This window comes from Leptonychotes weddellii, chromosome 12 (genome assembly GCF_054177405.1).
Source record: "Leptonychotes weddellii isolate Sample4059 chromosome 12, ASM5417740v2, whole genome shotgun sequence".
NCBI lineage: Eukaryota > Metazoa > Chordata > Mammalia > Carnivora > Phocidae > Leptonychotes > Leptonychotes weddellii.
This window is the reverse complement of record NC_138380.1, coordinates 39,722,387-39,738,660: the sequence shown is the minus strand read 5'-3', so window position 1 is coordinate 39,738,660 and position 16,274 is coordinate 39,722,387. Positions and strand designations below refer to the sequence as shown.

The window sequence follows — 16,274 nt, the reverse complement described above, 5'->3', positions numbered from 1 at the left end:
GCTCAGATGCTTTATGGAATTAGTGGCTCGTAGACTCTGGAGTGAAAATGGTTAGAGTCAGGGTCACATTTATCACCATGGCAAGTCTAAACCTTGTGGAAACCAATTATGGGGCAGCAGAAATTTGGAATGGGAAGTCAAACTGCAGAGAGGAATGCCAGTTCCTAATTTAGCAGTACTCAGTTTTAGTTAACAGGAGATCCAGCTACACTTTGTTCCCTGCCGGTGGCTATTTCTGAAACTCTTAGACTTACAACAAAGTACCCTCTTTTACTGATACTTTCAATGAGGGAAAACAAATTTTCCCAGTCCCCAGTATTTTCTGAAGGGCTGATTAAATTTCCTCTGCAACTATCTTTTTATCCTTAAACTTATAATGTCTAAGTTTAAAAATATTCAATCTGAATAGACACTATGACAATGACACTAGGATTTCTCTCTCCCTCTTTCCCTCTCTCTCTCAAACACACAGGAAAAACATAGCAGATGCTTAATAGGTATGTGTTGAATAAATGAATAATAATTGTCTGGACAGTATAATTTAAAAAGGCTTTTCATTTCATATGTATTATCAGTGCTTCAATATAGAACATTTTGTAATGATTAGTGACATGTGGATACAAATGGTTTTTTTCAAACACTGAGTGCCAATATTTTCTGGCAAATACTGACTTTCACGGAACAGAATAACCAAATATAATACAATTTCAGGAGATGGTGATATTATCAGCATAATTCACCCCAATTACAAAAATGGCAACAGTTAAAATCATGCACATTATTTCACCATTTCATAAAACTTCTTTTTAAACTTATACAAACTTTCCCAGAGTAAAAAGTTTTCTCAAAAACCTCATGATAACATTACACTAAAAAATTCACTCTGGAAATGCAGGGAGTTATTTTTCAAATTTTGGCTTTACGATTTTCTTTTTCAATCTTAAAAAATAGAGTTGAGGAGTGTGTTGAGAGAGGTGGGGAAAAAAAAGGAGCTTCCAGTTGCTGGATTCAATATGTCCAAAAATACCTCAGTAATGGAGAGAAAAAAACTTCAAGAGCAAGAACGCATTATAAATAGAAGTCTTTCAGCAAGATGAATAGGTGAGCAGTTCTTGCATCAATTGCACCCACAGGAGAGAGGTCTTCTTGAAGAATGCTTGTTTACAGAATCTTCTGTAAGATAGAGTTGGCTACATCCAATGATTCGTCTTTTACTAGAACAATGTCGTAAGAGTCCATGTACTTTTCTAAAAGCTCATCCACCTAAATCAACAACAACAAAAAATTACATGGATGCGCAGGAAGGAGAAGCAAATAGTTTCAGTGTGAATCTCACTGTTAGGTTTAATCTTTTGGGCAAAATGTAGCAAATTAAATTTACCTTCATAAAACCTTTGAAATGAAGAAATACTTTCAAACTTTGAAGACTCATGGACATAGAAATCATCCCACATGGTGGCTTTACTCCTAAAGTCATTTCTCTCTAGTCCAGTGGTTCTCAACTGGGGAGACTGTGCCCAAGCAACACCTGGCAACATTGGGGACATTTTTGACTCTCATGACTAAGGAGTGCTTCAGGTTTTTAGTGGGGAAAGGCCAGAGAAGCCACCCCAATACCGATGGCACACATATGAATCCTAAATCCCTTAACCACACCAAAGTATAGGGTTAAAGAGCAATCAAAATGTCTCTAACTACTTTCTCACACACGTTTAATAACAAGCTCCCATTAAGCTCCATCCTTATTTTTCTTACAAGAAAATTAAATGACAGATCTATATACTTACTCTATCGTTTAGATATCCAATTTTCAGGATGTGTTCAACATTGGCTACTCCATCTGCCATTCTTACGTCCCCTTGGGAATCTCCCAACAGAATGATGTTGCTATTGTCTTTTAGTCGATTGAAATATTCTGTGTTCTTCAAGGCACCATCATGTTTGTTAAATACATGAATTAGTTCGCCTTTAAATCCTTTCAGCACTCCCTATAAAAATATAAATCCTTTGAAACAAATAGGTTTCAAACTGCAAATTCTGTTTGTTCTAATTTCACATTCATGATAGGTAAGAAGGGCTCTGAGACGTTAATGACTTTCTAGAGACTACTTTAAATGTCAAACACAATGAGCTGAAAATCCAATGTTTCCTAACTGGAGGTCCCATTTTCTGTATGTCATAATGTACTGTTTTGATTAGAAGAGTTTGTTCAAATAACGACAGTTCTAATTCACTTCTTTTTTTCCACCTATGGATATTGAGTCTTCAGAGTTGCTGCATTAAATTATGTTAAAAGAACTTTTCCTAATTTTTTTTTTTTTAAAGACTTTATTTATTTGAGAGAGAGAGAATGAGAGAGAGCACATGAGAGGGGGGAGGGTCAGAGGGAGAAGCAGACTCCCTGCAGAGCAGGGAGCCCGATGCGGGACTCGATCCAGGGACTCCAGGATCATGACCTGAGCCGAAGGCAGTCGCTTAACCAACTGAGCCACCCAGGCGCCCGAACTTTTCCTAATTTTAATATTGGTCTGTAGCTTGGGATACAAAAGTTTAAGAAAGAGGGCACCTGGGTGGCTCAGTTGGTTAAGCGACTGCCTTTGGCTCAGATCATGATCCCAGGGTCCTGGGATTGAGTCCCACATCAGGCTCCCTGCTCAGCGGGGAGCCTGCTTCTCCCTCTCCCTCTGCCTGTCTGTCTGCCTACTTGTGACCTCTCTCTCTGTCAAATAAATAAATAAAATCTTAAAAAAAAAAAAGTTTAAGAAAGGTATATTATAACACTGGGAGTTGATAAGTCCCATAGTAGGCCTATTGAGTGACCTAATTTAATGAATATACATTAAATAAAAAACAATTGCATTTATATGATTAAAATATATTCGGATTTTAAAAGTAATTATGAAGAATGATTTGCTGTACTTACACTGTCATCAAAATCCATGAAGTTGGACACTACAGTGATGTTCGGGTGATAAACCCCAGCTTGATGGATTATCTCCTCTAGTATATCACCAATACCAGCCGAAAATATGAACACAGGGATACCGTATTCTTGGAGCTTATCAAAGAAATTCTCATACCCTTCCCTGAAAGATGGAGGTAGGAACTGATTGTTAAAGAGCAAGATATATCTCCTTTTCACCTAGAAAGAAAAAAGCAAAACATTTCTACCTAATTCCATAGCTCATTCGTATTCCCTTTTCAGAATACTGCCCAAGAGTGTGGTGATTGATGTCTATGACAATAGTAGTACAAGTTTTTCAAACAACAGTTAACTCTTTGCCTTCCTGTTAATAAATTCTAATAGTACAAATTAGATGCTTTTAGACTCAAATTAAATATGGATATAAGCCTACAGTTCACAATCTACACCATTTAACAGCAAATAGTTAACCACATCTTGAAAAGCTTCACCCTGGGAAACCCATTTAGGGTGAGCTGGAGCACCTCCTGCTGGTCATCCTGCTCAACTACTTCCTCTTAGAAAACTGGAGGGGGGTGGGCAGGAACTGAGCTGCATTCTCTTTACATCTGGCATCTCTCCTACCTAAGGTTTAACAGCTGTTGGTCATGTTCTTAATCTAAGTTTCTCCCCTTTCTACTCTTCCTGGGCTACAGGCTAAGCTGCCTACAAAGGAATGAAATACTAGCTGTCCTCACACTCTTTCTGACACTTAATGCTTTCCTCCTTAGAGGTAAATCACCTTAAAATGTAGCATCATCAAAAAAAAAGGCATCATCATATTTACCTAACGAGTTGAAAATTGTTAGAGGTGGTAAACCGTATTGAAAAGAAGCTTAAAAATTTTTATCTTATCATTTGTGTATTACAAATATTTTTATTATTTGCTAAATCATAGTCACTTTTCCTAGAGATAGTTTTCAAGGAAGTCTGAGAATTCAGAAAGTAGATTCATGTAACTTTATACACTTTGAGCAAAAATTTTTTTTCAACTTGATTTATAAACATTCCTTTTATATTTCATGTCTTTTCAAAAGTATTCTGTTAAAAAAATTCAAAATTGTCCTGGTTTCATAAACTTCTAAAAAGAGAGAGAAAGAGAGAAAGAAAGAAAAAAAGAAAGAGAGAAAACAAACTTAAATCTCATAAGGCTCTTATTCCCTATACCAAGATGTAATATTCTAATTCTAAATTCCTTACCTCACCCTATTCTGTGATAGGTGGCATATTTTGGCTATGTTTTTATATGCAACATAGTTATATATTGTTTTAATAAAAACACACACTTGAATACATATATAAGTCTGTAGACAATTAACAGCAAACACACCCAAGAAACTTACTTGAGCATAACATCAGATTCTGCCACAATTTCTTTAAGTTTAGCTTTTGGTAAAGCTTGTTCAACAAGCAAACCATGTGATTTAGTATACCTGGAGTTTATGTACAAAGACAAAGAGAATATCAATTAAAGCAAATTAAAACTATCACCTTCATTAAAAAGCATTCTTCAGTGATAGATAATGCAGTGTTTCATTCATCATAATTTGGACTTAAATTTTAGAAATTTAAACTCATCACTAATGAATGTATATCCTAATGTCTCAAAATATAATAGAACATGTTCTCACTGCATTTCCCAGTTCTCCCCAAAACCTCTTAGTTTAAATGTGTTAATAATAAAAAGATACGACGTGTAAACCTTTCCTCAGTCTACAGATAAGAGCTGAATCCAACCTGGGGAGGAATAATCACTTCTCTGATTACAAGAATTAGAGCAAAGTCATTTGTTTCACCTGTGTGTAGTCTAAATTGTCGTGAAATACCTTAGTAGTGAAGGTGCTACCTAGTGTGCGAGAGAAAATCCTTGTTATAATTACATCAAAGCACCTATAATCACTACATCTCAGTCACAGACCTTTAGAACCTCTCTACCTGATACGCAGAAGCCCTGTGACCCTCCTAAGTGACCCTCCACTCTGGGTCAGCTCCCATCATGTTAGTGAGCTCGTTCTGCCAGGGAAGCTTTTATTATTGCTAGAAAATTCTAATTACTAGACAGTCCTTTCTTTCATCACGCTGATATCAGTCTTCTTAAAACTTCCAAGTCTGATTCGAGTTCTGCTTCCACAGGTATGTGGCCCAGGTCCAACTTTTCAACATTTCGTACCATACACATTAATTAAGTGTGTAAGGTATTCAGGTTAGGTCATAGGATAATGAAGATAAATAACATCACTCCTGGTCTCTTAAGATTCTAAAACCACAGTTGTTGCTTCTCAAATCGCAGCTTTCCCTATTCTGTGAATCTTCCCCAAGTGGGATGGCTCCAGTTCCTGTGATTTTCTTTGTGGATTCCTCTGACACACTCCACAGAGCTGTCAACTTTCTCTTAATAACAGCATTCTCTCTGGACTCAGCACAATGCTTTCAGTGTGGTCTGCTTGGAAGGCTGTATTTCCATTAATGCAGCCAACGCTAAGGGTCCACTTCTCAGCAACTATGTCAACCTGCTGGCTCTAGCTCAGTTAAGAGTCAATTTAAATCCCAATTCTTTTTCTTCACACTTTCAGCCACACTTTGTCCATATACTTTTAAAAAAATGCTTGTTTTTAATTTAAGGCTTAAGCGCAGGATTTTAAATTTATCTTCACTGACCTTCATCTTAAAAAAAAAAAAAAACAGAACAAAATAAATTCTAGACTGTTAGAATGATTAGAAAATTATAGTTCATTTTGTTATATTTCATCACTGCTCTAGCTCATCGGATACTTTATGAATCTATTAAATACACTAAAAGGGAAAAATAAGCCATTAGTTGTAACTGCAAAGTTATTTTATTATATTTTTAACCCTCCCATTGTCTGATACACACTTACCATTCTACCATATAGGGGTACTTCTCTTCTATGGTAAGAACAGGATCAATTTCAATAGCATAATATTTTTCCTTTAGTTGCAGTAACTAGAAATAAATGAATAACTTAATCATGAGGATGACAGAGTTGTCATTAAGCTGCTGAGTTTTACAGAAAGCAAAACAATACAAACAAATGGTTTCCATAAACTGCTGTTAAAGATTAGATCATGAGTACTTGGCTAATGCATATATCAACTGAAGAGATCTTTGTTGATCTAGTTTATATGTAACAAAGTACTTTCAGGTCAGCAATTCAGTGAAACCGACTAATAATCAAATTATTACTACAAAAAACCCTTTCGTTCTCATATGAAAGTATTAAATTTGATTCATCTTTGGAGTCCTATGTTGTTAACATAGACACAGACAGATACATACTCAAGCAGAGAACTGAGGCAATTTCCTGGTCAATTTAAAGGAGCAAAACCTACACAAAACCAAAGTACTTTTGTTTTAATGTACAGCTAATGTAAGAACAGCAGAATATTTTGATAACCAATTAAAAGTTTTTTATGTAAATTTTGTTTTTGTTAAAAAGTTAATTTTTTCCTTAAAATAATGTTGAGAGTGTATAACCCACACAATAAAAGTAACATTTATTCAGTGTTTACTAGGTGCTAGGTATGGTTAGAAGCACTTCATATCCATTGTTTATGTGAATGAACCTGAAGAAATTCTCAGGCAAAAGGAAGACTTTGAGTAACTCTGGATTACCGTTAGCGTTTACCTTTTTTCGACATTCATCTGTAACCAGCTTACTGTTGTCAATGACATCTGAAGAGTGAAAGCAAACCAGCATTAAAAGAAACATTCTGACTGATGCTACCACTACTTTAAATAACTTACTACTTTTCTTTTAAGCTTAAATGCCAAGTCCACCAAGCATGGTCATTACAACTTTTGGACTTAGTTCTATAGTACACATGGCATTGCTAGAGAACCTAATGGTTTTAAAATCTAAACTTTGGATCTAAAGCTTTTTTCCTACATTTGGGAGTACTTCATTAGAAATTCTCCAAAGAATTACTGGGCCAAAGGGTATGATTTCTAGTGGTTTTAATATAAAGTATCAAAATGAATTCTCAAATTCCACGTGCACCTCCAGTAAATGAGAGGCCTTATATCACTGCTTCTTTGTCAGGTTGAAGAGTATTATTTTTTTAAAACTCACTGCCAAGTTTGGAAAACAAAAAAGGTGTATTATCCTAGCAACGTATTTTAACTGGATATTTATTTAATTACTCTTTTACTTAATTTATATTATCAACAACAAAAAAATTCAGTAACGTTCTTAGAAAACCAGAGTGGTTGATAAATGCTGTTTCTTTAGGTTAATCCAAAGTTTAAAATCCATGTAAATATTTCTTCAATAGATAATGAACAGACCACATCTGGAGAAAAATTTCAGAAGTCTTCATTCCTCTTGCAACCAAAACCACACTTGAAAATAGTCATTTATATAACATGGGTGAAAAAAACAAATCCTCAAAATATAAGAAGAAAAAGGCAAGTCTTCTCATTTTCAATGTCCAAAAAGAAGAAGAAAAAAAAAAAACCCAGTCAATCTCATAGATCATATAGGTAAGAAAAGATCTTAAAATAAGAATTACTTTCATGAATTTGTTTATGAATGCCACACTTACAATGACATGTTGGGCATCTTTTCCCTTCATAGGAAAATCTACTCAGTGTCATATCAAAGTCTGTTATTATCTGTAAAGAAAGGGGGAAAAGCATTATGGACCATACAGGCACTAAGGGCAGACACATACTGCACCCTTCCTAGAGGTATGGGACTGTGCTCAGTCCCTGACCTGCCCCCACCCCCACCCCCACAGGTTATTCTCTCTGCATTGTGTGTTCTAACGTAGCTCTCTGTTGGGAACAGCAGCCTATCTCCTCCAACTGCAAATTCCTGTGCTGATTAACCAGATTTTATTTGGTGGCAATGCTGGGGCCCTCAGGGTATCGCCTTGTGGTTAAGTCCTGGGAATCACCTTAAGTACACAGTGATACCTTCAGTGCCCCCAGCATCGTCACCAAATAAAATCTGATTAATCGGTATTAAAATTTGCAGTTGCAGGTGATTGGGCTACTATTCTTTTTTTTTTTTTTTAAGACTTTATTTATTTATTTGAGAGAGAGCACATGAGAGGGGGGAGGGTCAGAGGGAGAAGCAGACTCCCTGCCGAGCAGGGAGCCCGATGCGGGACTCGATCCCGGGACTCCAGGATCATGACCTGAGCCGAAGGCAGTCGCTTAACCAACTGAGCCACCCAGGCACCCTGGGCTACTATTCTTGATAGAGATAAAATGTCGCACAATTTCAACCCACCTGGTCAATGTACAAAAATGCAGTGGAGACAATTAAACTATATGAAGCTCTCAATTGCAAAGAAGGACATCCTGTCATATACTACAACATGGATGAACCTTGAGGGGACATTATGCTAAGTGAAATAAGCCACTTAGAGATGGACAAATTCTGCATGATTCCACTTAAGTGAGGTATTTAAATTAGTCAAACTCATAGAAGCAGAAAATAGAATGGTGGTTGTCAGTGGCTGGGGGTGGGGGGAGAAGGAAATGTGGGGTTGCTCTTCTATGGGTATAGAGTTTCAGTCATGCAAGATAAAGAAATTCTAGGAATCTGCTGTATAACAGTTCACACAGAGTTAACAATACTGTACTGTACACTTAAACATTTATTAAGAGAATAGATTCATTATTACGTGTTTTTTACCATAATTAAAAAAACATATGTCTACTGTGGGGCTTGAAATCACAACCCTGAGATCAAGGCCTGAGCTGAGATCAAGAGTCGGATGCTCACCTGACTGAGCCACCCAGGCGCCCCAAATTTGAATATTATTCTTAAAATGGTTTAATACTTAGGCACTTGCATTAGTTAGCTTGGAATTTAGTATTACTCAGATTTGAACAAAACATGAGATGAGTCCGCCTGAGCATTAAAAATAAAGACTTAATAATAAAGACTTCTTGATAATTATTCACCTGAAGTTTGGCAGCTCCACCCTTAATAAGACCACAGATAATTTCTTCTACTCTTGCAGGGTTCTTAATCCGAACTGAACTTCTCTGGAATTCAGGCATCTAAAAAATAAACGGAAGTTAATTAACTATTTTTAATTCCTCTTTCCCCAGGTTCTTTTGATACCAAGCAGAAGCTTATATTATTTTAAGATGTAAAAATGTTGAGGCATTATTTAAAAAAAAAAAAGCAAATCATATCAAATTACCATTTATACATATAACATTTTTTGAAGCACATTAACAGTTTCTATCTCAAAGATTAAGACAAAATTATATTTGTAATATATTATCAAAAAGTATAATTCTCCTAATTATAAAAGTCATGCATGGTTATCACAGAAATAACAGAAAAAATATAAAAAAGAAAATAGACATGGCTTGGAATTCTACTACCTAAAGATAAACAAGTAAACATTTAAATTTATTTTCCATTCTTTTTTTTTTTTTTTATGATTTTATTTATTTATTTGACAGAGAGAGAGATAGCGAGAGAGGGAACACAAGCAGGGGGAGTAGGAGAGGGAGAAGCAGGCTTCCCAGCAAGCAGGGAGCCCGATGCGGGGCTCGATCCCAGGACCCTGGGTTCATGACCTGAGCTGAAGGCAGACGCTTAATGACTGAGCCACCCAGGCGCCCCTATTTTCCATTATTTTCATTTCTATGATTACAAACATGCCTGTTTATGCACATAGTTTAACTCATTCTATTTTTTCATCTGGCTTTTTAAAATTAATTATTACTTCATATACTGTTATAAAAATGTTTTTAGCAGAATTCATTAATCAAAATAAAACCTTAGAGTGGAATGGGGAATATCTGAACTTCGTGATAAAGAGTTTTCTTATAAGATCTTTCTGCTTAAGGGGTGCCTGGGTGGCTCAGTCGGTCAAGCATCCGACTCCTGATTTCAGGTCAAGTCTTGATCTCAGGTTGTGAGTTCAAGCCCCGCACTGGGCTCCACACTAGACATGGAGCCTACTTAAAAAAAAAAACCAACCAACAAAAAAACTTTCTGCTTAAGATTTAGCTTACATTTATATTTACATTTAAAAAAATCTTAGCAGAAAGGTAACAAATGTTACATGATTATTCCCCACAAGTGTACCTTTGTGCAGGTAATTAAAATATATTTTAAATATATTTAACTTGAAAAGGTGCTTCAAGGGCGCCTGGGTGGCTCAGTTGGTTAAGCGACTGCCTTTGGCTCAGGTCATGATCCTGGAGTCCCGGGACTGAGTCTCACATCGGGCTCCCTGCTCAGCGGGGGGTCTGCTTTTCCCTCTGACCCTCTTCCCTCTCGTGCTGTCTCTCATTCTCTCTCTCAAATAAATAAATAAAATCTTTTTAAAAAAAAAGAAAAGAAAAGGTGCTTCAAGATCTTTGTTCCTTTATCATATTATACGTAATACCAATAATCCCAAATAATTTCATTGCTCTTAGCATAAATGTTACAACAGATTTATTTCAGTTTAAGACAACTACTAAAAAGTATGAGACCATCAGCATAAGACTCTTGATCTCAGGATCGTGAGCTCAAGACCCATGTTGGGCATGGAGCCTACTTTTAAAAACAAACAAACAAACAAAGGTATTACAACACCTGGGCTTAGGCAGCTACTAAGCTGGTTTATTCAGGATTTAGTGTTGCTCAACAATTTAATGTTAAATATTGTTTCTTTCTTCTACCCTATCACAGAGAAAACGAAACTGATCAGAGTAAAATGCACAGGCACAGTGTTCTTAGAGCATGTGTACACGAAGACGGTGGGGGTGGATAGGAGATTAGAGGGCATATAATAGCTCCACAGTATAAAAGGGCAGTAAGAGAACCTCAAATCAAGGTTCTATACTGGTTTGTACCCAGTAACCTTTATTTACTTTATATGCTATTATTCTGGGTATGTTACCAACAATATTAACATATTTCATGTGCATCACAGACATGAGTATGGAAAATTCCCTAGACCTTATAGCTCTGCTCCAAGAGCATACGACCAGCTGAGTCTCTCAGGTCCTATGCTGTCTCTGCATAATAGACAAAATTAGAAAATCGGAAAAAGGCTAAACTGTTTTCCTAAGACTGAAAGATACATACAGGAAAGAGAAATGCTAACATTAAAATTTTCTCCACTAATGAAAGATGCTACAATACGCCTAATTTTAAAAAGCCATATTTAAATAGCATAGGATAACCTGCAATGCAACTAACTTTCAAACAGTGATTCTTTTAACTTAACTGGACTTTAGAGGTGTCAACAGAATAATGGTTATCTAAATATTTATTTTACAGTGATTTTTCAATAGATGAGAAAAGCAAATAGGCACTTATTCCTACATTCCTTTTCTTCATTCATTAATCCATTAATTTGCTTAACAAATATTTACCTGTATCTACTTTGTGTCAGACGCTAGATGCCAGGGATATGATGATTAGCAGTACTTACACCATTTTCCTGTTGAGTTTTAGAAACCGTTGCTGTTTTGGAATATCACTTCTATAGCTCCCCTACAAATACCTTAACTAGTAAGTTCATCTCCTAACAACTATATTCTGCTCTTACCTCTGCCTTAATTGGCAGATGCATAGTAATCAGCATATGTTTGACTTAATAACTAACCCACTACTGAAAGCAACAGAAGATAAATGTCACTAACTATATTTTCACCAAGAAAATTAAACATTTTATTTTAGTGTGTCCATACTGACAAAGATGTCCTGCCTCATGCAAATCACATCCTATAATACATTCAATTAAAAAAAACACCACCACCACCACCCAACACCCATATTTAAATAGGATAGGATAACCTCTTTCAGATAATGAATAGGAAAATAGTACCAAAGCCACTTCAAAGTAGGCTGGTTTCTGCTAGGTTAACAACTAATAGATTGGATTATAATATCACTTAGGGCCTGAAAGACAACCAGAAGCTGGAGGAATTGATATCCCTGCTTCTGTGCAACAGCCATTCATTTTCAGATAAATAAGCAGTGAATACCCAAATAGCACCAGGGTGAAATCACAGTGATGAGAACAAATGAAAGAGCAGCAGAGAACACAATAGGAAAGAGGACACAAGTGTAAGAAATTTAAAAATGATAATTATATCTGCTTTGGGTTATAAGGTAATATACTTATACCCCCCCCATGATACACATACAATGTCACCAAAGCATATCATAAATACTTCTCAGAAACTTGAGATATTGGGCATTTTACTCAAATATTTTAGAATGCAACCTAAGAAATATATTTTTAAAATACTACATGAAATATGTCAAAGAATGTCAGAATATCAGAATATTAAGAAGTATACTGCAGGAATATACATTCATCATACATCACATACTTTCATTACCTCCTCAAATCCCTTCTTCCATAATTCTTCTTGGACAAAACTATACCTGTTTGGTAGCACTTAAAATAATGATGCTTCAAGTCTGAAGGGCAAGTTATTTTGAAATGTCCAAAAACTTTTCAATTTATGATATAATTTTATGGTAAAAAAATAAGGGGATAAAAATGTCCATCATTTGCAAACAAAAGAAAACAAATTCATTTTATAAGGCATAATGTAAAATGCTGAAGGAGCAGTTTTCCTGACAAGAATCAGGGCATTTTGGTTGACTGGAGCCAAATCTGACTTAATGCTAAAGATGACTAACAAAAACCTAAAATACATGTATTCTGGCTGTAGAATGAATTTGTACAGATGAAATGAAATTTGTACAGACCAATCAGTCTATTTCCATAATCGAAAAGCAATGAAGTTGATTTCAAAGTTACACAGTTTTATTCACAACTCTAGAGCAATATTTGATTATTTGATATTATCTTGCAGATACACTGAGACAAGATATAACAGAGTATCTGCATGGCATAGTCACAAAATTGTTCTTATGGTGTTTTACCTGTATTTCTCTGAAACTGGACCACATAAAAATTAGTTTAAATGACTTAAGGATCTTTGTCTGAAGTTCTCAGGGGAAATATTTTTTTTCCCAATGTTCATATTTGGTACAAGCAAAAGACTTCATTACTACTTTGGTACAAAGGAGTGGGCACTACAATTTTCATGTAACTACATAAAAAGTATAGATCCAAAGCCACCTATTCAGACTGGTATATTCATTCACATACATGGATCATTCTATGACTTATTTGGAAGACTACGCATTACTAAAGTGTAGTGATAGCCAGTTCCCCCTGTCTACCACATTTTTGGCCTATCTCCACATTAAGGGAGTGTAGGCCAAATTCATTCATTCAACATATAGTCATTAAGTGTAAGGCAGCTCTGTAAGAGATACAAATGTTTTAGTAAGATAAACATCTTAAACTCGGAGCGCCTGGGTGGCTCAGTTGGTTAAGCGACTGCCTTCGGCTCAGGTCATGATCCTGGAGTCCCTGGATCGAGTCCCGCATCGGGCTCCCTGCTCGGCGGGGAGTCTGCTTCTCCCTCTCCCACTCCCCGTTTGTGTTCCCTCTCTCGCTGTGTCTTTCTCTGTCAAATAAATAAAAAATCTTTAAAAAAAAAAAAAAAACATCTTAAACTCAAGGTGCATGTTCTCTAACATAGATTGTAATACAGGAGCCCGAATAAGTAATACATTGCTCAGACGTCCAGATAAAATACAAGAGGAACATAAGAGACTGTGATTACCTCTGCTGGGGCCAAAAGAGGAAGAGCCAACTGAGCTAGGCTTTCAAAGAGAAGTAGGATTTGTATATGCTGAGATCATGAGCCAAACTGCAGGGTCTAATGTGGGGGGAAAAGATAAATAGCTCTGTCTAGAACTTTACTGTGTGTGGGAGAGACAGAGAGAGGGGGGCAGGGAGGGAGGGAGAGAGAGAGTTTGTGTGTGTAAAGTGTGGAAAGAGATTTGGAGCCAGGTCATGAGAAGTTAAGAACAACATTCTAAGGAGCTGCCAACTTAAAAGATGTATCAACATTTTTAGAAAAGCAAACCCCAAGGTAAAAATTGTGCAACTTAATGCAATGATAGTAAAAATATATATATATATAAGTATGTGTAATTTTTTGGCTGGTTTTCCTTCAACAGTCTCTTTGTGGGTTGACTACAGTGCTACTTAGTTCCAAAGAAGACATGCTAGAGAGTTCTGGGACCCAGGTAACAACAATTTATATGGTAGGACATTCCTACATCACTTGTATTAATTTTGGTTAAAAAAAAATCAACTCAAGTAAAAAAAAAAAGAAGTTTTAGATTGACTTAATGTTACATATCAGAGACAAATTTCAATGCTAATCATGCAACAGAAGCAAAGGTCATGCCGATGCAGTAGGCTGAACCAAATGAAACTGCCAATGTTGGACTATTCAACATACAAAAACACAGCAATTTCACATGCTCCATCCTAACAGCAGTAACTACACCAACGGCAGCTTAATCAGCACTCTGAGGCAGCCTTCACCTCCTGTCCCACGCTGGATGAGGACAGCTAAGCTGAACAAGAGGTTTATTAACTGTGACACAAAGCTGTTTTCATGCTAAGTCATGTTCTGGTTTATAGGCTCAAATGAAAAAAAAAAAAACTAGAGAGAGGAAGAAAAAAATACAAGAGAAGAGGAAGAATGACAACAAACAACAGAAAGAGAAGATATAAGGTGATCGTGGGGCAGCTGTCCTCTTTAAAAGAGAGGGAGAAACTGTGATTTTTTACAATTTTACCACTATGAATATGGAAAATGGATATAATTTTTTCCACACATACAAATGCTACTTACATAGTGAAAACACTAACATAACAGGGAATTAACATTTACTGAGTGCTTACTATGTTCTATTAGGCACTTTACATACTTTTCCATTAAATATGAATAAGAACATTCCTTTATAAGATGAATAAGGTCTGAAAATCCAATGTATGTTATGGTGACTACAGTTTATAATACTCTATTATATAATCTGCTAAGAGTAGAACTTAAATGTTTTCCACCCCCCACTCCTTCCCCTGCCAAAAAAAGGGTAAATATGTGAGGTGATAGATGTGTTAACCACATGGGGAAGATGATTCACAATGTATATCAAATCTCAAATCATCACACTGTACACTTTAAATATCTCACAATTTTGTCAATTATATCTCAATAAAGCTGGGAAAAATCTGAATAAAACAAGAGTTTGGTGGTTTCATACAATTTCTTAAAGGTGAGATTATTACCCTCATTCAAGGGTATCATAGCTCTTAAGGACTAAATTAACATCTGAAGCCAGCTCTGACTCCAAGGCCTATATTTTTTCTTCCTCAATCTAATGTCTATAATGCAATGAGCTCTACTGTTATACAAGAAGTTTTTTATTTAAAGACTTGTCATTTTAATTCAGAAGCTTAAAACATCTCGTGCTGTATAATTTAAGTGTGTTATTGCTGAGCAAGGAAAATTTAGCACAAAAAGGAATGGGATAACCATTTTATATGCCGAGAAACACTATAATACACATTATATTTCAAGCAAAAAAAATTTTCTAAGGTAAGTTGAAATCCAATTCAACAAATAGTTGAGGTTCTATTGTGTATCAAACACTGTGAAGAAAAACCTGCATAAAGTTACAGTCCCATAATTAATGATCTGGTTAGAGACAGATGTAAAAGTGGTGAAGATTCACCATTAATAAATGGAACTGGAAATACTCAAATACCCACCATTTTCACATGTACAGCAGAATCTTGATTAGGCATTTCTTGGTTATCCAATCTTCTGGATTCCCCCAGGTGATGTCACAGTAAAAGAGAGAGAAAAAAGGTACACGTGACATACATATATTTCAGGCTGTTCCTGTAGGTTAATGACATAGTAAGGTGGTACTTTTGGTTTGACTTAAATACCAAGTTACTGAAGGCACCTTTTCCTCTTTCCTAAGAAGCTCAGCAAAGATTTTCTCTATCTTACAAAGGTTGGAGTTAAAAATTTTGTATGAAAAGTTTGCAGCTCTCCTATAAGAATTTATATAGTGTTAGTAAGATTTGAATAAAGTTTATATTTGCAAGAAAATGTTTTATTACAAGAATATTTTATCAATACTTTCTCTACATATAAGGATGAAGTTTGTGGGAAAATTATGCATTGCTATTACTGAATCAATGGAGGAAGATATGAATAGAACATAAGGAGAAACATAATACACAAAAGTCAAGTTTATTCTTCAATTTTCCCATATTAAACTCTAATTTTGTGAAATGAGGCAACTACTATCTGAGTTAGTGTCTGGCCCAGAATAAGTATGTGATAGTGTTAACTAAATGATAATTTTATGGGTTAGGGTGGAATTTATACATATCAATTTGTTAAGCTAAAAGAAATAGTTTTTAT

At 35.7% G+C, this 16,274-nt stretch overlaps 1 protein-coding gene and 1 long non-coding RNA gene across 8 annotated transcripts in view; one reads left to right on the top strand and one right to left on the bottom strand.

The window, feature by feature from the left end:
- Window positions 1-537: 537 nt before the first annotated feature.
- Window positions 538-16,274, bottom strand: part of NT5C3A (5'-nucleotidase, cytosolic IIIA) — a 50,486-nt gene continuing 34,749 nt past the window's right edge. For 3 of the 7 annotated variants that reach the window (XM_081800300.1, XM_006728872.3, XM_031021630.2), the window contains exons 2-10: window positions 15,608-15,662; window positions 8,898-8,996; window positions 7,526-7,595; window positions 6,610-6,656; window positions 5,842-5,927; window positions 4,306-4,395; window positions 2,924-3,086; window positions 1,788-1,988; window positions 538-1,263 (exon numbers count right to left, since the gene is read on the bottom strand). In XM_081800300.1, the coding sequence (XP_081656426.1) occupies window positions 1,162-1,263; window positions 1,788-1,988; window positions 2,924-3,086; window positions 4,306-4,395; window positions 5,842-5,927; window positions 6,610-6,656; window positions 7,526-7,595; window positions 8,898-8,996; window positions 15,608-15,643 (894 nt within the window). In that variant the 5' untranslated portion in view covers window positions 15,644-15,662 and the 3' untranslated portion in view covers window positions 538-1,161. Of the gene's footprint in view, window positions 1,264-1,381; window positions 1,529-1,787; window positions 1,989-2,923; window positions 3,087-4,305; window positions 4,396-5,841; window positions 5,928-6,609; window positions 6,657-7,525; window positions 7,596-8,897; window positions 8,997-10,536; window positions 10,616-15,607; window positions 15,663-16,274 lie in introns of those variants that run through there. The other 4 variants (XR_014139218.1, XM_081800301.1, XM_031021645.2 and 1 more) reach the window with 4 other exon arrangements.
- LOC145716517 (uncharacterized) lies at window positions 7,261-14,159 on the top strand. The gene is made up of 2 exons (XR_014139219.1): window positions 7,261-7,463; window positions 14,002-14,159. It is a non-coding gene; the product is annotated as an uncharacterized LOC145716517 (long non-coding RNA).